The sequence below is a fragment of the Balaenoptera borealis genome (assembly GCF_965194805.1).
Source record: "Balaenoptera borealis genome assembly, chromosome: 20".
Lineage (NCBI taxonomy): Eukaryota > Metazoa > Chordata > Mammalia > Artiodactyla > Balaenopteridae > Balaenoptera > Balaenoptera borealis.
In genome coordinates, this window is record NC_138879.1 from 58,449,407 (window position 1) to 58,472,909 (window position 23,503).

Consider the following 23,503-nt stretch of genomic DNA (forward strand, 5'->3'; position numbering starts at 1 on the left):
TTGGGGGCATCACAGAAAAAGCAGGTAGTTGTGCCCACTGGACGGTTGTCCAGATGACCCTGGAATCCAAGATGGCAGCCATGGTTATAGGCACAGAGATTTGGTAAAAGATGAGGCCAAATATTGTCATATGTCTCATTTTCAAAGGGTGAGTTGAGAAGAGGGATGAGAACGGAACCATGAAAAAAATCAGCATTTAAGTCATGAGAGATGAAGAGGAGCCTGAGAGGGGACCCGGCAGAAGAACTGGAGGAGCCGTCTCAGGAAGTCAAGAGAAATTACCTGCCAAGGAGACTGTGGTAAGATAAAAACATATGTGGTCTTTGTCCCCTGTTCCTGGCACAGAGCTCCTAAAACCTTTGGAGCTTATTGTCTTTTGTGTGCTAATACGATTGCCTGTGGGGGAGCCCTTGATAGCTTCAGGATGGGGGCTGGTGGCAAGAAAGATGGTCATTAGAAGGTTAGGACTTTCGGTCCCCCCACAGCCCCTGGAGCAGGGAGAGGGGCTGGAGATTGAGTTCAATCACCAATGGCCAATGAGCTAATCGATGGTGGCTACATAAAGAAACCCATAAAAATCCCTCAACGATGGGGTTCAGGGAGCGTCCAGGTTGGTGAACAATCCATGTGCTGGGGGTGGCACCCCTGGCGAGGGCATGGAAACCCTGTGTCACCCCCATCTCTTCCATTTGGCTGTATCTGACCTGTATCCTTTACAACAGCGGTCCCCAACCTTTTTGCCACCGGGGACCGGTTTCGTGGAAGATCATTTTTCCACCAGAGGCTGGGGGGGGTGGGGCGGGGGGGGTGGAAGGTTCAGGCGGTAATGCGAGCGACAGTAAGCGATGGGGAGCGGTGGGGAGCGATGGGGAGCGGCAGATGAAGCTTCGCTCGCTTGCCCGCCACTCACCTCCTGATGTGCGGGCCAGTTCCGAACAAGCCACCGACCGGTACTGGTCCACAGCCCAGGGGTTGGGGACCTCTGCTTTACAATAAACTGGTGAACATCAGTAAAGCATTTCCTGAGTTCTGTGAGCAAACCTAAGGAAGAGGTGATGGGAACCCCCAAAGTTATAGCCAGTTAGTCAGAAGTAGAGGCAGCCCCTTGAACTGAAGTGGGGGCAGTCTTGTGGGGCTGAGCCCTCCATCTGTGGGATGTGATGCTCTCCAGGTAGATAGCGTCTGAATTGAGTTCATTTGTAGGACACCCAGCTGGGGGTGGAGGATGGAAGAATTGTTTGGTGTGCAAAACCTCACACACTTGGTGTCAGAAAAAAGACATCACGGAGATGGACATGTCGAGGCCACAGAAACGTCAAGAAACTCAAGGACCAAATAAGCCTGTTGACGTTGACCCTAGGAGCAAGTCTGAGGGCGATTCCATGAGAGGACAGGGTGAAAGCCAGAATTTGGAGAGCTGTGGAGCTCATGGGAAAGGTGGGCGTGAGGAAAGAACTGGAGTAACAGATGTAAAGGGAGGCCCGTGAGTGCCAGCACTGCCACCAGAAGGACATGCTCCGTGTCATTCACTCCTCATCGCTGTACACCTATGACATAGTGTCCCTGTTCTGTAGACGGAGAAATGAGCCTCAGAAACATCAAGCAACCCTCTCAAAGCCCTACATTTGTCAAATGCTGAGGTTAGGATTCAAAACCAAGTCATTCTGATTCTAAAGCCAGCGCTCTTAACTAGTGAACAGCTGCCTCCCACCCACTATCCACGGATGCCGAACCCGCAGATACCGGGGCCAACCGTAAGGAACTTGAGCATCCGTGGATTTTGATAACCACGAGGGGTCCTAGAACAATCCCCCACACACACGGAGGGAAGACTCTGACTGCATGTGTAGAAACCCAGGTGAATCTACAAATAAACTATTAGAATTAGTGAGTTTAGCAAGCTTGTTCGAGGCAAGGACAACCAAAATCATCTGCATTTCTATATACCAGCCAGAAACAAATGACTAAAAAGATACTGTTTACAATTGCTTCAGAAACGCCAAAGCCAGGAATAAATCCAACAAAAGATGTGCAAGTCCTCTCTGTAGAAAATTATACATTATTGAAAAAACATGTTTAGAAATCTAAATAAATGGAGGGATATGCCATGTTCACTGTAAAAATGTCAGTTCTCCTAAATTGGGCTGTAGATTTGATGTCATCTCAACCCATCTAAGAGTGTCTGCAGAAACTCACAAGCTGATTCTAAAATGTGTTGAATATATGGACATAGGGCAAGTTAAGAATAGAGAAGGTAATCTTAAAGGTGGACAAACCTGAAGAATGCATTATGCTTGAGTTTCAAAACTTATAAAGCCAGAATAATTAGGACAGTGTAGAACTGGTACACAATTGATAAATAGACAAATGGCATAGAATAGAAAGCTCAGAAAAGACCCACTTCTCTATGGCTCTGCAGAGCAGTGAGTGAAGAACATTATTTTCAAAAATGCTGCTAGATCACTTGAATAATCATGTGGAAAAATCATTACATTTAACTCTTACCCTCTCACAGTACCCAAAAATCAGTTCCGGGTGGGTTGTCCTTCTGTATGTTAGAAGTAGGACAATAAAACTTCTAGAAGGTAAAATGGGAAACTATCTTCATGCCCTCAATGTAGGAAAAGATTTCTTAAAGTTAAGAATTTCTGTTCACTGAAAGATACCATTAAGAGAATAAAAAGGTAAACCTCGGTGTGGAAGAAGACTTTTGTAGTCCATATGACAGAAGAGGGTTTATACACAGAGTATATTTTAAAATTAAAAAAATCCCTATAATCAACAACAAAAACAAAAAACAAAAAAATAGAAAATTGGTCAAGAGACTTTAGGTATATCACAAAAGATGATATTCCAAATGGCAAAATAAACAAAGGAAAAGGTACTCAACCTCTGGTAAATTCACATTAAAACCACAATGAGATAGCACTATACCCCACCATATGAATGGCTAAAACTTTTTAAGCTGACAAGTAGAAAGAAGACGTAGTGCAATGAGAAAGCTGATAACTGCCAGTGGGAATGAATTTGAAAACAGTTGGACCTCATCTACTGAACACAAACATACACCCACTCTTTGACCCGGCAATTCCACACCCAAGTTCAGAACCGTGTAACATGAAAACACACAGTCAAGAAGATTTATAACTGCATTACTTATAATATACCCAAAAACTGGAAATAAACCAAATATCCATCTAGGGTGAAATGGATAAGATACACAGCAGTGCATTCATTCAATGGAACACTGCATAGCAATGGAAATAAATAAGCTACACCTGTGTGCAACCACACGCCAGAATCTCACAAACAAAATACTGAAAGAAGCCAGGCACCAATGAGTAGTATAAGTATAAGTAGTATAAGTAGTATAAGTCCATTTACATCAAGTTCAAAAAGCAGGCAAAATACATATGATCCAGCAATCCCACTCCTGGGCATAAACCTGGAGAAGACTCTAATTCAAAAAGATACATGCACCCGAATGTTTATTGCAGCACTATTTACAATAGCCAAGACATGGAAGCGACCTAAATGTGCATCGACAGAAGAATGGATAAAGACTATGTGGTGTGTGTGTGTGTGTGTGTATATATATATATATATATATATATATATATATATATATATATAAAAATGGAATACTACTCAGCCATAAAAAAGAATGAAATAATGTCCTTTGCAGCAACATGGATGGACCCAGATTATCATACAAAGCGAAGTAAGTCAGAAAGAGAAAGACAAATACCATATGACATCACTTATATGTGGAATCTAAAATATGACACAAATGAACTTACCTACAGAACAGAAACAGACTCACAGACATAGAGAACAGACCTGTGGTTGCCAAGGGGGAGGACGGGGTGGGGAGGGATAGAGTGGGAGGTTGGGATTAGCAGATGCAAACTACTATATATAGAATGGATAAATAACGAGGTCCTACTGTATAGCACAGGGAACTATATTCAATATCCTGTGATAAACCACAATGGAAAAGAATATGGGGAATGCGAGCCTTGCGGAGGAGTGACTGTTGGAACAGAGCTGGTGGCGCTAGGCTTAGTCAGGTCTTGCGGCTGGGAGTGAGGCAAGGAAGAAGAAAGGATCCTCCTTGGTCTTCTCATTCACAGGTTAAGCCTACCTTTCCAGATAGTCCAACAATTAAGTCACCAGTTTCCAAGGGCATTTGCACTACCTATGGAAAACACTGGATCTGTGCACACCAGACAGATCCTTGACAACTCGTCCCACCATCCCCCTGAACAAAAGTTGCTGCACCAGCAGACAAAGAAGGCGACCACTGAGTTTCTTTTCATTACCAAATAGATATAATATCCCTGCCAACAAAAAAGAGTACACAGTGTCTCTTCATAATTTCACAACCAATTGAGACCATGCTAAGACAATCAGCTTGCCTAGATGAGGACCCCTTCTCTTCTTGGGTAGCCAGGATTTGAAGGAGAGACTCTGACCTGTGCCACTGGTAAGAGACTAACTTTTACACACTGAACTGGTCCTGAGAACTGAGCTGTCTTCTTTGTGAGTGAAGAATATACAACATAATCTTGAAGAACTGCACAGTGGTGAGAGCCAGAGGCATACTGTGTGTGTGTGTAACAGACTCAGAAACAGATAAATGAATCCTATTGAAAGGATTTCTCATCTTCTGCTTCTGTTTGCCAGTGTTAGTGTTTTACTGGCTTATATGGTTACCTTTTTCTGGTACTTTTTTTTCTATACCATTGTTCTATTCTAATGGGTCCTAGAAATCCCTCTCCTGACCCCTTAACAGAATCAGAAAGTGAGGAAGAAGAAAACGCTAACTACCTAAATGAGAGTTCTGGGGAAGAGTGGGATTCCTCTGAAGAAGAGGACCCTGTGGTGCCCAACCTAACACCTCTTGAGAGTCTCGCCTGGCAGGTTAAGTGCGTTTTAAAATATTCTACAACTTGGAAACCTTTAAATCCTAGTCCCTGGTTGTATCATGCTAAACTCTTGGAAGCTAGCGCACCCGTCCATATACTTCGAGAGACAGGACTAAGACTCTCCCATTGCTCCCATCGTGTACACAAACTGGAACCAATTCCTGAATGGCCTCCTCTAGGCTCTTGTGGAGTGCCACCTTTTCAAAAGCCCCTTATGAGTCCCAGCCGGCTTTCTAGAGGTCATGCCACTCTAAATGGAGCACTGCACTTTGCCACGAAACAGTTAAGCCGAACATTGAGTAGAGCCACTCCCATACCTGAGTACCTAAAACAAATTCCTAATTCACGTGTTTCTGGTTGTTGCTGTGGCTGGTTAACTAAAACAGTTAAGGAAACAACCCGCACCGAACCCATCAACACTACTTACTCCTACACTGACTTCCAAAAGGCAGTTAACAAACTCCTAACTGCATCACTATAAAGATCCACCGTTCCTTCCCATAGCTGTCGTGTTGCCAGTTGAGAAAGGAATACGGTTCCACAGCCCACAGTTGAGAAACTAACGTCTTCTCAACCAAACTATGCCCTGTCCTGATACGCCAAAATACGATCAAGTACTGAATATAATATCCAAGAGTCCTGTAACTCAACTACAGGAGCTGTTCACTGTGAGCATTCCCTTTGAAAGACCTAAAATGAGAACTTCAGTAGAGAATTAGTCAAAAGGGACCTTATTACAAGAGATAAGTTGACTATTCTCCACACTCAGTTCTCCCCACAATCTACTCTGCCTATCTAATGGACTTAACTAGATACCTAATTATTAATGGGGAGGAAAAGGAGGCCACTACCTTATTTGTTACCCAACCTTCAGAACAGCCATTGTGGAAAGTGATAAGTTAGCTACTCCCAGTAACACCTTTCTGAGCATACTTTTCTCTGATATTCATTTCTAGGGAGGTAGTTGAACTAAATTGAATAACTAGATTAAAAAAATGGTGGGAATATGGATTTATCTCTCAGTTTTTATATTGGTAGACCTACATATGGCAGGCACCTTTTAGGAGTTCCTATTTTGGGGGGAGGGAGTGCAGTAGCACAGTAGTAGCCTACGCTACCCCAGACCTATTATGGGACCTGCAGTTATAGCATAAACATTTTATAGGCTCCCACCAGGCTGTCTCTAGCTAACCTGGCTTATAAGATCATACCTAGGGATTAAACAGACACCTGTTCTGTAGGGAATATATTTCCTGCATCTCAGCATCCAGACCATAGTCAAGAGCAAATAAAACCCATTCCAAAGACCAATGGGAAAAAATTAAGAGAGCATTTATGCTAGTGGATTAAAGTATTTCATCTGTATGATGTTTCCTGGAGCAGTACTTCATGCACTTTCCACGTCCATTGCAAACTTTTCAGGAACACTTCTAACTTTAAAGAAACTTACTACAGAAAATCTCAGCCTAATACAGTCTGAAGTTGAAGAGTTTTTTTAGCATCATTGTTTTTCTACATCTAGCTGTAGATTTTTTTTTCTGGCTGAATAGAAAGCATATGTATCCTTGTAAATGAGTTTTGCTGTGTTTATTTGGATGAGTCAAAACATAAGAGATCAACATACATAAAATGCATGAGACCAGTAAGTCTTTTCACACACCTACAGTAAAGAGTGAAACCTTTGTGTGATCCTGGTTAACTGGGCATCTAAAGGGAATCAGGAAACAGATTGTTAAAGATATATCATATATCCTTCCTTATTTTAGTTTTGCTTTTTCCTGTTCTCCATAATTAAGTGCTGTATACACTGTGGCATCAAAAAATTGAAGCATTAATGGAATCACAAATTCTATAAATGTACAGCGACTTTAAGGAGAGAGAAGAATGTTTATAACCTAATGAGTAGTTTCTGCTGAACCTTAGTGGTCTCCTCTTGAGGAAAAAGGAGGGAATTGTAGTAGGTAGAAAAAAATATTTGTTAATGGAAAATTTGTTACTGAACTGAAACCATATAATGTTAGTGTAACTGAATGTATCAGTAACTGTTCCTTTGTAGATGTCCTATGAAGTTGGTTTTTAAAATGTTACAAAAACCTGTTTCTTTCTTTCTTTCTTTCTTTCTTTTCTTTCTTTCTTTCTTTTTTTTATGGGAAGGTGGGAAGAGGTAGAGGAGTCTAAAAATTAAAATATGTTGATGGTTATGTAACCATAATATGTTCCTTTGTGTGTGTGTGTGTGTGTGTGTGTGTGTGTGTGTGTGTGTGTGAAAGTGCCTTGTTCATGAACACATTTTTGCTGTTCATTCCCAGAGGAAGCCTTTCCCCAGCTTCCCAGCTGAATAAACCAACAGCTTTGTACATGCAAAAAACAAAAAAAGAAAAAAGAGAAGAATATGAAAAAGAATGCCTATATGTGTATAACTGAATCACTTTGTTGTACAGCAGAAATTAACACAACATTGTAAATGAACTATGCTTCAATTAAAAAAAGAAAGCAGGCAAAATAGTGTTTAGGAATACATTTCCTCAGCGTAAAGCAAGGGTATAATTGATTACCATGAATTCAAGAGAGCAGTTACCTCCAAGGATTAAAGAAGAGGGAAGTGATGGGAGGGGGCTGGAGGGGAGCTCCTGGGGGTAGCACTGTCCTACTTCCTGACGTGGATGGCTGGTGCCAGGCGTCCACTTTTGGAAAATCACAAAGGTATAAAATGTATGCCTCAGTGCACTTGATGTATTGATATATCTCAATTTTTTAAAAATCCTTTAAAGATATAAGGATGGCAGGGCTAGAAAAAGGAGTCGGGGGGGGCGGTGCAGGACTGGAGCAAAAGTTGGAAGGGAAAGGGGACTGGAGCAAAAGTTGGAAGGGAAAGGGGAAGCGGAGGATCGTGGAGACTAAGTGGGTGTCACCCACAACCCGGCCACTGGTGGTAGCGCCACCAGTCTGGGGTGGGTCTGGATGTGGGGGAGGGAGTCTCTTTAGCATCAGGGAGACTTGGGAAGAAGGGTGTGGGAAGAAGAAAAAAAGGATCAGGTGTGGTGGAAAAGCCAGAGGGCCATGGGGTCGGGGAGGGTCAGGGTCTCGGTGAGCCGGGGTGGCTGGAGAAGAAAACGCAGAGCCTGGAGACGTCCTGTAGACAGCCTCCCACTCAGAGAAGCCCTGGCCACCAGCCAGTGACTTTTAGGCTGTAATTAGCTAATTGAGTCTTGTCTCTCCACAGCCAAAACTAAGTATCAAAAACCAGAACAAAGTCATTCTTTCCCATGTTCCTAAAAACCTTGAGAATTACAATGGTGAAATAAACATTTATGCTAGAAATAAACAATGAAAATTGAAAATCAAAGTGGGCCAAGTATTTGCCAGGCAGCCGGCCTGACCTGCTACACATTCCTGATGTCTGGTTTCTACCACGTGCTCCCCGCAACTTGGCAACCCGTCCTTTCTTTCTCCTTGATTTCCCGGCACATTCCCCACAGCGCCAAGCCCTGTGAGCTCTGGGTTCAGCTCCCCATTTTCTCTCTCAGCAGCCCACTCCCCACCACGCATTTACCAGGGGCCACGAGGCACGACAGTGGCCCGATCCAACTGGAAATGCCGTGTCATCAGCACCCTCCTGTCTCCCCGCACGTCTGTCTGCCCTGTCACCAGAAATGTGGTGTCCTGAGGAAAACAGGGACTGGGGACGTCGCCTGAGGTCCTGGGGAAGAAACAGGGGCCAGTAGCTGGTGGGAAAATCTGAACTGGCACACAGGCTGGCTGAGGTTTGAACAGTGAAGGACCAACTCAGGAGCAGGCAAAGTGATATTAGAAGATCAAGCAGGCAACAGAGCCAGAGGTCAGAGGGGGACCAGGGACCAGGAACCCAATGCTACAGAGGTGTCCAGAGCTTGAACACTGGAGTCAGATGGCGCTGGGCTCCAGTCCTGGTTCTGTCATTTACCAGCTGTGTAACTTTGGGCAATTTACCAACCTCTCTTGGCCTCATTTTTCTCTAGTGAAGTGAGGATGTGGATGGACATGGGGATGGGGATGTGGATGGGGATGGAGACAGGGATGGGCATGGGGGTGGGGATGGACGTGGGGATGGGGGGGCGTGGGGGAGGGGGACAGAGGTGAGGATGGGGTGGGGATGGAGGTGGGGATGGGGTGGGGTGGAGGAGGGGGGCAGAGGTGAGGATGGGGTGGGGATGGAGGTGGGGAGGGGGAGGGGTGGGGATGGAGGTGGGGATGGGGAGGGGGAGGGGTGTGGAGGGGAGGGGTGGGGAGGTGGGGGGAGGGGTGAAGATCCACATGCCAGGCAAGCCTTCAGGTGTGAGAGGCTGATACATCTTTGTCGCATGGATGCTGAGCGTGTTAAAGGCAGGGAGCAGCTCCTGGCCTGGGCTTGGTGTCTGGCACCTTCTACCTGCCCCTTTTGCTGGTCAGAGCTCATTCCCGACAGCACCAGCATAGCTGCTGGGTGTGTGAGTAATCTGGGTGCTTGGTGACCAGCCCAGGACGGAGAGCAGCTGTGCTGACGTCCACTTTCCACGTTCCGTCCCCTCCGCACGCCCCGCCCATTGGCCCCACTCCTTGCTCTCATCACCAGCATTTTCCAAATGTCCCTCCCTTTCTGCTTTCAAACATCCCCAAGTCTCCCCTCCCCTAGAAAATTCTTCTCTTGACCCCAAGCTTCCCTGACTTCTATTTTCCTCCTTTTCTCTGCCAAAACTCCCCAGGGAGCAGCCTGTACCAGCTGCCACGCCTTCCTCACTCCCCAAGGCCCAGCAGCCTGGCGCCCACTGACAGCCTCCGGGCGGGAAGGACAGAAGTCACAGCCTCAGAGGGGCTCGAAAGTGGGAGGGTGGGCACACACCCATACAGGGATGCACACGCAGGCACACACACATACACATGCACACACAGGCACGCACACAGAAACACAGACATACACACACAAACACACGCATACACATACACAGAGACACACATACACACACAGAGACATACACATACACACACAAGCGCATAGAGGCACACAGAAATACACACACAGACACAAATACATATACACAGGCACAAAGACACACACATACACAAACACAAAGAAACACACACACAAACACATAAACACACAGGCACATACACAGACACATATACTCACAGTCACACACACACTAACCCATTCCAATACGACAGCCGAGGGCCCGCACTCTGGCCAGAGAGAGGAGGAGGGACCCCCGGGGCTGTCTCTCGCTCAGCCTGAAGGCTCCAGACCCCTCATGGAAGCACCAAGAGGGCAAAGAGAGGCCGCTGGAATCGCTGCCCTGAGGGCAGACCCAGGCCATATGGGCCTGACCGTCCACACTGGGGAGGAAGCATCTTTATACCCTGCACAAGTCCCAGCTGTGAGCGCTCAGAAGACACCCCTGAAATAATGTCAGCTGAAAAGGAGGGAGCGAAGTGCTGGTGGAGGCCTGGAGGAAGACCGTGACCTTGGGACCCAGAGGGTCAAGCGTGCAGGACCAGCTCCCTGACCCCAGGCTGGTCAGTGACCATCTCCCAGACACGGGGCAGAATCTGAACTGAACCCCGGGCTCTGGCTCCCTGCGTTCTTGCCCCTCACCTTCCTGCTTCTCTCTCACCAACTCCACGCAGCTCAAGAAGAGCAGAACCAGAGCTGCCGGCATAGAGACAGTGGCCCAGCCCCCCCTCTCTCCAGTGGAAAGGAGTCCTCTCTCCCCTTCCCCTCGCCCGTCTACACTGTGGCCTCACTGATCACAAGGTTTACAGATTGTTGTGCTTATTTACTGACGCTTCTTCCTCAGGTTCTTAATTATTTTTAAATAAGCAACTGGAATATTCATCATCATTTTTAAAAAACCTACTGTCTGTGTGGCTGTAACAACCTCCTTCCCTATGGGTTCCTACAGGTTCTTAACCGAGAGAGTTAAGGAGATGCTTTCCCAGTCCTGGCCGAGCATCTCCTGGGTCCTGAGCTCCGGAGAGAACGTGATAGGAGCCCCGCCCCACACTGCCAGCGAGGAAACGTGGGTATGTTTTGTGTGTTTGTTTTGGTTTGTTTTGCTGTTCGAGTAGACTTGTCACCTTGACTGCACTGTGGAGTCACCTGATCATTTTTAAAAGCATGCCCGAGTCCTCTGCAAAGTTAATCAGACTCCGGACCTCAGTAGGGTTACAGAGTCCGGGGGTGGCGGGCAGAGTGCGACCAGACAACCGGGAAGGAACGCGGAGGCTCCAGGAAGGCTCCTGCTGTGAAGGGCTCGGCCTCAGCCGGTTGGGTCTGTGCTTTTTTCACGTTCATCCCTGACTCTCCTCTCTGGGACACCTGGTGTTCCAAGGTGTGAGATAGGACCCACACACACACCCGACTGTTACCTGAGAGGCTTCTGCGGTTCCCCATACTTCCTTCAGGATCCTGGTGGTTCTCCTGCCCCGGGCTTATTTCTCCCCCGCAAGCGTCCCCCAGTCCTGGATCCCACTTCCCCCCTCGGTCCTCTATTTGCTGCCGCCAGCCATCGTCTCTCTGCTGCCCCCAGGTGGTCCAGGGGCCTGGAATCAGAGTAAATGGGGCATTGTGACATCAGCACTTGCCATGCTCCCCGCCCTGGAGTCTTCTGCCCTCTTCTCTTCTTCCCCAGGGAGCTCAGCCGGCTCCAGGGTTAGCCCAGGTACCGTGTGCACGACCTCACTTGGGTCTCTGCCCCCAGAGGAGCAAATACAAACCCTTACTCTGCGCCAGGCCCAGCCAGATGGAGAGCAGTGGTGGCCTGCCTCCGTGTGGTCACCTGGAAGGTCTATTGAGACTCGGCTTGCCGGGTCCCACCCCAGAGTTTCTGATTCAGTAGATCTGGGGTAAGGCCCAAGAATTCGCCTCTCCAACAAGCTCCTTTCAGCGGAAATAAGCCTATTTCTTTGGAAATAAGATGCTCTTTGGATGAACAGCAGAGAATTGCTGCCACCAGAAGCTGATGGGAATCAGCCCGTCTCCTCCACTCCAGTGACATGTCCATGTTTCTGTAAGGAAGGTTCAACTTGTAAATTCCAACCTCACCTGAGACCCCAACTCTGGAAAATTCCCCACGATTCCAGGAGGACCCGGCACAGAGCAGTGTAACTGTGGGTGTCAGCTTGGGACCCATCCGAGAGCCGGGCTGGATTTCTCTGCTGCAGAGTCACCACGCCCCAGGTAGTCCCTCCCAAATGCCTCTCCCAGTGTCCACTCTTCTCCATCCCCCCACGGCTCTGTCCCTGCCTGCAACCTGCCCAGCCAGGAATCCAGCGCCCTCTGGCCTCTCTGCACCCAAGCAAGCGCTTCATCCCCCTCACGATGGTCAGCAATGTCCCGTTGTCTCCAGGGTTCTCTGGCGCGTGCTGGGGAAAGCCCAGGACCAGGCGGCAGACGTGTCCCTCTGTGTCACAGCGTCCTCGCTTAGTGGCAGGAAAACGCACAGCCAAGTGCTCTGCGGCACAGACCCACGTTTCCTCCTGCCCATGAGCCAAAGCCTGGTCGCTCTCCTTCTCCGAAAGCCTTCCTCTATCCGTCCTCTCTCCAGATTCTACCTCTTCACGTGCCGTCCCTCTCCCTGGGCATCCTTCCCCCCGCGAGGACCCCGAGTCCGTGGGGCCCGCCTGTCCCCTCTCCTCGGGCACCATGCAGGGCATTAATAAGGGATGGAGCCTGCGGCGCCTGGCTGTGCGGGCACACTGCAGGGTCTGCACGGGCGAGGACGGAGGCGAGCTCTCAGAAGCTCCACCCTCTCTCCTGGCGGGTCTAGGGAGACTGTGGACACCTTCGTGTGCAAAGGCCAGGGGCAGCGGTAGGTTTGCCGTGTTGGGGGTGGCACGTGACCACGGCTTCACGAGAACCTCCAAAGACGCAACCCATAAAGCCTTCCACAGCTTGAAGTGGCTCTCTGAGCTCCTCACAGGCCTAGCGCTGCACGGGACAGGGACCAGGGCCCAGCTGGGAGCCAGGCCCCTGGACCGACCAGTTAAAGAGCCTTTGGGGAGTGACATCAGCCCCGCCACCTGCCAGCACACAGGGGAGGCCGTGAGGCTAGCCACACCCGCGTCTATGTCGTTCATGGCGAGGCTCCAAGTCTCACAAAGAAAATCCACGGCCCGAGTTATTTTCCTCCTACAGGGCCTGCCGGGCCTTTGATTGTCGGCTTTGGAGAGGTGCATTTTTCCCTCCTCTGTGGGCAGCAAATTCCCCGAGAGTCAGCACGCTGTGCCTCTGGGCTTATCCCCCCACTGCAGTCACCGCAGAGGGACCGGCCGGGGCAGTGTGCTGGGCGAGCCCTGGGCCTCCCGGTGCCAACCAGCCCAGACGCCCCAGGGCTTCCAGGGTCCCTGGTGAACCCGAGCGGCCTCATTAGGTGCTGAGCCCAGCCCTTCCCTTCACTGAGGGCACGATGAGTTAGGGCACCCGGGGGTCAGGAGCTGGCTTCGGGTCACCCGTGCACGCCCCCGGTGCCAGGGACTGTCCTCAACTTCCCACACACTCACCGATCTGACATTCAAAATCTCCTCCACGGCCTCACAGGTAGGTTCCACTACTTTAACTTGACAAGTGAAGACGCTGAGCCACAGAGACAGTGAGTGAGTTTTCCGTGGACACACACTCTGTAAGTATGAGAACAGATTCCAGAACACACGCCACCGAGAAGGGGAAGCCCAGGCAACTACCTGCATCAATTCATCGCGAGGCCCCACTCGAAATCCATGGGGGAACTACCCGGACCCCTAGCTCCCACCTCTCCTGCAGGCCCGCCTCTTTCCCCTCCCCCTTCCCGAATCACTGGCTAAACAGACTCAGGCATGTCTCTTTGACACTTGACTTTCTATGAAAAATGAGAAGAAAACCAGTGCTTTGGGTCAGAAGTTGATCAAACCTCCCTCTGGGTCCTCAAGTTGCCTTCCAGGTGCTGAACACCAGCACACGTCACCCCTCCCTACGAGGGTCCCCCATGGCCCTGCACCTCCACTTGAGTTCAAGTCAAAGATGGACATACGATCCCAGCAGGTGGTCCACTGCCTGGCCTCTGACCTGTGGCCTGGCCTGGAACAAAGAGAGGACCTGGGCCAACCCAGTTGTCTCGGGAACGCCAAGAGGAGGGAAAGAAAGGCCTGGCACTAACAGCTGGAGCCCAGCTGAAAGGACGCCCTGAAGAGCACGAGGCCATGAGGGGTCACGGCAAAGCCAAACAAGGCCTGTGGGCTGCGATCGGGCCATCCACCCCTTAAGTCTCTTCTATTGTACAGGTTTGTACAATAAAAACTTTGGTTCCTTGTGTGTAGAAGGAACTGAGTTTCCCACGGTCTGGACTGTGCTGATTCCATCCCCATGGTGTCCCTGGACTATATGTTCCTCTGTCCCCTATGAACTGGCTGTAAGATCGAGAGCCTTGACCGGGTCCAGTGTTGCTTTTCCAGAATCGGTGTTGTAAATATCAGCAGTCTACTCGGTTGTGTCTCCTTTTGTGATGTTAGCAGCTGTGGATGATCAATGACTAGAAAAGTTGCTTCATGGGCAGTTTCAACGGGTAATATTCTAATTCTATCATTCCTTCTTCATTTTTCATCCAGAACTCTTCCATAAGGAGACACTTCTCGCCAACTCCTTGGCTACACTGAGGCGCAGTTCATGGGAAGAGCAGGACAAATCCTGGATTGTTTCCCCTTATCAGTTTTTTCTTTTTTGGCCGTGCCAAAAGGCTTGTGGGACCTTAGTTCCCTGACCGGGGATCGAACCCATGCCCCCTGCAATGAAAGTACCGAGTCCTAACCACTGGGCCTGCCAGGGAAGTCCCTATCAGTTTTCAAAATAATAACCTGGGTGCTTTGCATGCCCCCAAAGTGACTAGAGTTACTGGGTTTTGTAATGAATTCATGGGTTTAAATATATTTGAATTGTTTCAATCCATTACAGCTCTTATTCTTAGGGATGTTCAAGTATCCCTCCTCTAGCCAGTTAGAACCTTTTCACGCTGGTTCCTGAGTCCTTTTGACATGACCCTCGAGGTCTTTGATAGCTTCCTTGCTATTTTTACAACAAGCTGCTCCAGGCTCATCTACAACATGAGATAAGCAATTTCCCTAAGGAGCCCTCTTCCTCTGATGGGGATTGGTTGTCAGAGGCTGCATGGAGACTCACTCCCACTGCTGTCTGTGGACCTGTCCTCACCCCTCCAGATGTTCTATGCAGGACCTTCCCGCAAAGCCCCGAGACCTGCAGACCCCATAACATAGCACCCCAAGGTAGATTTCCAGAGATCCAGTGCTGTGCTAAAAACCATGCTTATTTCACTTTAAGCTCTTATGGGTCTGGAATTCAGGAAGGACTTGGTTGGGCAGTCCATCTCTGATCCACGTGGCATCAGCCAGGGCAGCTGGACTGGAGAATCCATTTCCAAGACGACTTCTTTATTACACGCTGGCATCTGATGCTCCTTGGTCTCTCTCTCTCTCCCCGCCATGGTGCCCCACCCTCCAGGCCTCTCCATGTGGTCTGGGCCCCTCAGCAGCAGGGTGGCCTCAGGGTGGCCACACCTCTCACGTGGAGGAAAGAAGTGGAAACCTCAAGGCCAGTTAAGGGCTGCTACTGGAACCAGCAAGGCATCACTTCTTCCATAGTCTATTGGTCAAGGGGGTCACAGCACTTAGCCAGACTCAGCGGGGGGGGCCAAAACAAACCACATCTTCTGATGGAGTGACAAGAACAAGTTGCAGAAGAGCATGTGAGGTAGGGGTGACCGTCTTCAGAAAATAAAGTCTGCCAGAGTAACTACTTCACAACCCTGGGAATCACGCACACGTTCCCTTGACTCATTCACGCATCCACCCAACAAATAATCTCTGAGTGAGGCCAATAACTCTTGCTAAGGACTTTATACAGAATTTCTGAGAAAATGAAAAAGGTTCGGAAACAATTTCAATTTTTTAAATTGACTTTCCCCTTTAAGTCCCAGCTTTTTTCTCTTAAATCTCATAAAATGAAAACCTTGCCTATCTTGGGCCAGCTCCAGTGTCACCTCCTCTAGGAAGCCTTCCTTGATCTCCCTTCAGGCATACTGTTAGCCCTCAAGCACCCTGTTCACAAACCAGTGCAATGCTTATATCTGATCTGTATCTGAGTTCACATCCAGCACAAATAAAGACTACATTTCCCAACCACTTTTGCAACTAGATGGCCATAAGACTACGTTCTGGCCCGAAAAATGTAAGTGGAAGTGGTATGTGCAACTTTCCAGAGAGGTCCCTAAAGAGAGGGACTGTACCTTTATCCTTTCTTTTCCTTCTTCCTGCTGCCTGGAATGCAGTCCTGATGGCTGGAGCTACAGCAACCATTTTATACCATATGATGACTTTGGGAACAGAAGCCACATACAACAGAACAAGATAAAGAGCTCAAGTTCTTGACACTGTGGAGGGCCACTCCCACACTGGACTTCCTACACCCAGGTTTTTACATGAGACTGAAATGAACTACTATCTGGTTTAAGCCACTATTGGGATTTTCTGCCACTCACAGCTGAACCTGATCCTAGCTGATATGACACATCTCAAGTGGGGGAAAAAGGCAAAAATGTCATGTGATGCCTTCTTCACTGAACTATGTGCTCCTTGAATTCAGGGTTTGTGTCCCTGTCGCACTCACGTCTCCAGAGCCCACATGGGTGTATAGTAGGTGCTTGATAAACATTTTCTAAATTAAAGACATGCATACAACACTTTAACATATCAAGACACATAGAAATGAATTATATGAGCTTCTAACAGACACAGACAGAACTTGCAGCTATTGGTGGGAAATACTAATTCTACTAACAGCCCAGGCAGGAGAATGAGTACCTCAAATAGTAACAAAATGGCCTACAACAATGCATCTGGGGACATTGTTTATAACGTCAAGAGTCTGGAAACAACCTAAATGCTGATTGAGGGGGCGTGGATTAAAATATGGAACATCCCCATAATGGAAATTCTATGTCTCTATTTAAATGAATGAGGTAAATCTATATGTACAATGATCACAGTAAGTATTTAAGTAAAAATGGCAAATACTATCACCCTAAGGGAAACCAAAGAAAGTAGGTTAAAAATGAAAAAGGTGGGCAAAAGTGGATAACCGCTGAAGCTGGGTGATGGGTATGTGAGGGGTCACTGTATTTGCCTCTCTAACTGAAGTGTACATTTGAGAAAATCCTGCAATAAAAGTGAAAACAGAAACAAAACCATGTGGTTCTGAGCCTTGTTTTTGTTTTCACAATTGATTAAAAATATTTTCAAAAGGCTGCCCTTGTGAAACACTAAAGGGGAGAAGGGGGATGAATATACATTTAAGTGCTTGAATATGCACAGAAGATTTGTCTCTGGCATGCCACAAAACTCCGAAACTCCAGCTGCAACTGAGGAGGGGAAGATGGGAGATGGGAAACTTACTCTTCATTCTGTCGTTTGTTTCACCATTCGCCTGCGCAGCTCTGTCATTGTAAACAAACTCATTGTAAAAGGAAGCATGGGGAAGAGCGTCACTAATCACCGGTAGGGTTGTAGGCCTGGAGGCAAGGACATAAGAAATCCCCATCTCCCCACCGGCCCCCTTTTGCTCCCTGTCTGGCTAATTCAGAAACAACCTTTAAATTCCAGGTCAAAGGCCATCTCCCATGGTGGGGACCAGAACCTAGGGGCCTTGATGAACAGGCTGGAAACAGAAATGCCCCCCAAAAATGAGCTTAGTTCACTAAGGAGTGATGGGGATGACGGCCTGCCTAAAGATGTTGAATTTTGAAAATCGTTAAAACACAACAGCGGGGCTTCCCTGGTGGCGCAGTGGTTGAGAATCCACCTGCCAATGCAGGGGACGCGGGTTTGAGCCCTGGTCTGGGAAGATCCCACATGCCGCACAGCAACTAAGCCCATGCACCACAACTACTGAGCCTGCAAGCCACAACTACTGAGCCCGTGTGCCACAACTACCGAAGCCCGCGCACCTAGAGCCCATGCTCTGCAATGAGAAGCCACCGCCACGAGAAGCCCTCGAACTGCAACGAAGAGTAGCCCCCGCTCGCCACAACTAGAGAAAGCCCAAGCGCAGCAACGAAGACCCAACGCAGCCAAAAATAAATAAATAAATAAATTTAAATCAACTGTACTTCAATAAAAATTAAAAAAACAAAAAAGACAGCAAACAGCAGAGAGAGAGCCTTAGACACCTAGCCGTGTATACACAGCACATTCTGACCACTTCTGCTGCCCCACGTCATCTGGGTTGACTGTTACTCTGTGCATCACAACTCCCAGCTTGGAATGTGTTATCATGTCAGAGCACAAGACGTATTCTACCCAGTCAGCCTTCACCTTTCAACTCAAGAAAGAATGCTGCGATACAGTGATCCAGACCCAGGCAAGCCCGCAGGAATTTCTTTTATCTCTGGAACACTTTATGTAATTTATTTCTCAAGACATCCAGACACCTAATTCCATCTTTCATTGGTGACTATTAATAGGAGTTCACGCTGCTCCCAGATGACACTCTGGAGCTACAGGGGCTGCTGGTGGAGGGGGCGGGAGGAGCGACGGGGAGAGAGCAGAGTCCGCAGCAGGAGCCCGGCAGCCCTGAGAGGAAGGGACTCTGGCCAACCTGACCTCAGCTGTGGACCCTGACTGACCCATCAAATGCAGACACCCACCATCCAACAGCCCCCAGAACCAAGCAGGAGGAGGGATTCAAACGCCTCATAAGGGGTTGGGGGCACGAAACCAAAATCTTTTTTTTCAATTTTTAAAATAAATTTATTTATTTATTTATTTATTTATGTATTTGGCTGCGTTGGGTCTTCACTGCGGTGAGCAGGGGCTACTCTTCGTTAACGGTGCACAGGCTTCTCATTGCAGTGGCTTCTCTTGTTGCAGAGCATGAGCTCTGGGCGCTCAGGCTTCAGTAGTTGTGGCACGCGGGCTCAGTAGTTGTGGCTCACGGGCTTAGCTGCTCCGCGGCATGTGGGATCTTCCCGGACCAGGGCTCGAACCTGTGTCCCCTGCATTGGCAGGCGGATTCTTAACCACTGCGCCACCAGGGAAGTCCCATGAAAGCAAAATCTTGCCCCGTAGGAACCAAACAGAACCTCTGGGGGACTTATTTCCCTCTTAGCCAAGTCAGTGGGGCCAGGGTGAAGCTCCGGAATGCTCCACATTCCCAGCTCCATCAGGCATGTTCACACTGTGCCCTCCACCTGGAAAGCCCTCTTCTTCTCAACTTTGCACAACTCTGTTCACCCTTCAAGGCTCACTTCCCCTCTGTGAGGCCTCTGATCCCACCAGTCAAAGCCCCTCACTCCCACCTGGAGCTCCCCCAACACACCACTCATACGTGTCTCACTGTAACAGCATTGCTTCTTCACATGTGTGTTTACCCCAGTGGGTCAATGGCTTCTTTTTTTGTTTTTGTTTTGGCCATTAGGTATTCATCGGTATATTTGGTCTTAGCAATTCCCTCCTAATAGTTTCAGAAGTGTGTAAATAAAAATAAATTACACAAAACCAAAAAAATCTAAAGGCATGAGAACAATATTGTAATTAGTGTCAAAGTGCTTACAACACAATAATATATATTACAGAGCTTAATTTTGTCTTTAGGTTTTTTTAATTAACTTTTATTGGAGTATAGCTGCTTTACAACGTTGCACAGGGAACTCTATTCAATGCTCTGTGGTGACCTAAATGGGAAGGAAATCCAAAAAAGAGGGGATATACGTATACATATAGCTGATTCACTTTGCTCTCCAGCAGAAACTATCAATGGCTTCTTAAGGGTAGCAATCGTGTTTTTAGTTACCATTCCATCCGAGGCATAAAGGGCTGGCGATGTGCCTGGCACACCTCCTGCTGTACATTATTGAGCTACTGTTTTTTAGAAATCCCATGATTAATTTAAGATACTACAACTGTACTGCACCGGGCTTTCAGTCTATTGAAAAGCATTATCTTTTTTAAGACTTTATTTTTTTAGAGCAGTTTCCAGTTTAAACAAACCTGAGAGGGTGGTCCAGATCTCCCATTTCCCCCTGCCTCCACACGTGCATAGCTCCCCTATTATCAGTATCACTCTCCAGAGTGCTACATTTTCTGCCGAGGATGAATCTACACTGACACAGCATAATCCCCCAAAGTCCAGAGTTTACCTTAAGGCTCACTCTTGATGTTGTGCATTCCATGGGTTTGGACAAGTGTATAAATGACCTATGTCCATCATTATAGTACCATCCAGAGCATTTTCACTGCCCTAAAAATCCTCTGTGCTCTGCATATTCATCTCACTCTCCAAGCCCCTGGCAACCATTGATCTTTTTATTGTCGACATAATTTTGCCTTTTCCAGAATGTCATGTAGTTGGAATCACACAGTATGAAGCTTTCTCAGACTGGCTTCTTTCACTTAGTCATATGCTTTTAAAGTTCCTCCATGTATTTTCATGACTTGATAGCTCATTTCTTTTTAGCACTGAATAGTATTCTATTGTCTGGATGGACCACAGTTTATCCGTTCACCTACTGAAGAACATCTTGGTAGCTTCCAAGTTTTAGCAATTATGAATATAGGTGCTGTAAACACCTGTGTGCAGGTTTTTGTGTGGACATAAGTTTCAGCTCATCTGGATAAATACCAAGGAGCACAGTTGCTGGATCATATAGTAAAAGTATGTTTCATTCTGTAAGAAACTGCCAAAATGTCTTCCAAAGAGCCTGCACCGTTTTGCGTTCCCACCAGCAGCGAAGGAGAGTTCCTGTTGCTCCACGTCCTCTCCAGCATTTGATGTCATCTGCGTTCTGAATTTTGGCCATTCTAATAGGTGTGTCGTGGTATCTCATTGTTGTGTTCATTTGCAATTCCCTGATGACATACGATGTGGAGCATAAAATTATTACTTTTTCAAATTAAGCATCAAAAATATCACAGTGAATCTGGAAACTTGTTTTCTCATTTCTGCTTTTTACAAGTCCAGGAACTCTGAAGCGGCCTGTGGCTCTCTTGACCTCCAAGAGACCCTGTGCATACATCAAAGTCCATACAGAAGGTATTCAGGAGATAACTGCTGATCAATTGCTACTTTATCGCAAACTTCCTTTGAGATGGACCAAAGCCAGAGACGGTAGTTTTTCCATAGGAAGACAAACGTGATACTTCTCGATTTGCTTTATGGAACTTGATTTGCTTCACGAAACTGAAACATTAAGCGTGTAAGGCTCTCAGCTGCAAGAGATGCGCTCTGGGCTGAATTGCGTCCCCCAAAAAAGATGTTGAAGTTCTAATCCCTAGGACCTGTATGTGTGACTTTATTTGCAAATAAGGTCTGTATAGAGGTAATCAAGTTAAAATTAGGTCATTAGGGTGGGCCCTAATCCAAAATGCCTGGATTTCTAAGCCATCCAGTTTGAGGTACTTTGTTAAGACAGCTCTAGGAAACTTATAAAGATGGACACTAGCTAAAGCAGAAAAAGCAATGTCATCAGAACTTGGTGTTTCTCAGTTTCTCTAAGCTCTGCTTTCCTCAGTCTGGGCTCCACTCCCAGGCAAGCTGTCACGACATGATGGGCCCCAAGAGCAACAGATATACAGCCTTCCGTCTTCAAGTCCTCTGCGGGGAGAGCTTCTCTGCCCAGGAAATGCAACAGAAGACCTGGGATCCAGTCTTAGTGACTTGAATCTTGAGGGTGAGATTAGCCTGCTCTCACATCCCAAGGTCTGAGAGTGGGAGGAGGATTTTTCTTCATGGAAAACCAGGGTTCTCATCCCAAGAGTGGGGGAAAAAGATGCTGAATGTTAGGCAGGTAAAACATAGGAAGGTCTCTGGAACACATGTGAACACAAAGGATTCATGCATCCATATTCAGTCAGCAAGTCTTTCTTAAGTGCACGGCATTATTGTAGGTCACTGGTCCTACATCAGTGGGCAAAGTGGACAAAGACCCCGGCCCTCCTGGAGCTTACAGTCTCGTAGGAGGAAGAGTAAGTCGCTGAAGGCCAAGGAAATCACTGTGGCAGATTCGGTGCTGGTCATCCTGTGGGCTCTGAGTGTTTACTGAACGAATAAATGAACAGCAGTGAGAACAAGTGACTCTGCCTAGTGAATCCCCGCTGCGTCTGAAGCCCATAGAGACGGGTTATGGGATTCCCACATGCCACGTGGGATGGGACTTCAGTACAGAGAGAGACGGGTGGACCTCTGAGCCCCAGGGAGGTGATAATAAATAACTTCACCCAAACTGGAGAACCCAATGCCCGGTGATGTGACATTCTGTGGCAGACACACGGAAACGTGATAAAAGTGGACACAACACACAGAAAAGCCTGTTACAATGGTCCTTTTATGGAGTGAAAACCGGATGTCACCGTAACACTGTTTTTCTGTTCTTTCAGGGAGGAACGCATGCCAGGCCGGCCCAGGGTGAAGAGAACTGTGCTTCTTCTAAGGGGAAAAAAGAAGAGCATGAAGTCACCCTATTTGGCAATCAGGATTCTTCAACATCCAAACATGTTTAAATCCAAAACGCTCCCTCCCGAATGAGGTCACAGACGGAGCGAGAACTTGCAGCTCAGTCGGTGAGCTTTCAGAAAAAGCAGAATTCTAAAATGACGGCCCCAACACATGCAGCTCCCTCTGAAATTCTGAATCATTCAAACAGGTTCTGCTCTCCGAGCGAAGGACACAGTCTCTTTGTTTGCTTTAAACCAAGGGCAGAGGTGGTGCCACTGGCAAAGGCTTTAGTGGAAATTCACCACCTTGCAAGTCATCAGTGGCGTTTTACTCATTTCTGTATTTGCTCATCAAGAGATTTTTCTGAGCGCTGTACTCAAGCACGATCAGCAAATCCGGACTCAGTGCTGCCCCGATGGAGCTTAGGGCCTCTCCTGACTTACACGTTGTACGAGCCTACAGGCTCCCATCGATCCATCACAAGTAAACATATAATGTCAAGTTGCAGGGAGCACAAATGTGGAGATTTGACCCAATCAAAGGGGTCAGAGGAGACTTCTCTGAGGAAGTGATACCTCAACTGAAATTTAAAGGATGGAGCAGACGATACGTGATGACGAGAAAGGAGGAGCCATCATTCCAGAAAAAGGAACAAAACGTACAAAGGTTAGTAGTGAAAATGAGGGACCCTCAATCTGCCTGAAATACACATGGGGGTGCGGTGGGAAATGAGCCTGGAAAAGCTGGGGGGAGCAGATGTTGAAGAGAAGCCACACGAAGAAGCTTTGTCTTCATCCTGAGAGTGACGGGAAGGCATCCAGGAGCGAGTGATACGCTCAGATTTGTGTTTTGAAGCTGTGGTGGACACAACATGGGAAAGAATGGATGGGTCAGGGTGGAAGCAGGTAGAGCTTGCAGAGGATCCTGGAGTCACCCACGCGAGGCTGATGAACTCGGATGGCGGTGGGAGGAGAGGAAGGGAAGAGGACGAATTCGGAATTGTTTATGAGCTCAAAGCAGCAGATCTTGCTGATTAGACTGGATGCAGAATTGAGTGTGAGAAGGCGTCAAGGTCAACTCCTGGATTTCT

The 23,503-nt window shown here is 47.7% G+C and overlaps 2 protein-coding genes and 1 pseudogene across 3 annotated transcripts in view; 1 reads left to right on the forward strand and 2 right to left on the reverse strand.

Moving 5' to 3' along the window:
* The window catches only part of CDRT4 (CMT1A duplicated region transcript 4), a 39,706-nt gene extending 28,350 nt beyond the window's left edge, over nt 1-11,356 (reverse strand). Inside the window, exon 1 of the mRNA XM_082373378.1 lies at nt 11,310-11,356. Within this exon, the coding sequence (XP_082229504.1) occupies nt 11,310-11,334 (25 nt within the window). The 5' untranslated portion in view covers nt 11,335-11,356. The remainder of the gene's footprint in view (nt 1-11,309) is intronic.
* TEKT3 (tektin 3) overlaps nt 1-23,503 on the reverse strand; it is a 178,246-nt gene that overhangs the window by 118,877 nt on the left and 35,866 nt on the right. The gene's annotated exons all lie outside the window — the stretch shown is intronic.
* Nucleotides 3,640-7,733, forward strand: LOC309618896 (DDB1- and CUL4-associated factor 16 pseudogene; annotated as a pseudogene). The gene has a single exon. The product of its transcript is annotated as a DDB1- and CUL4-associated factor 16 pseudogene (transcript).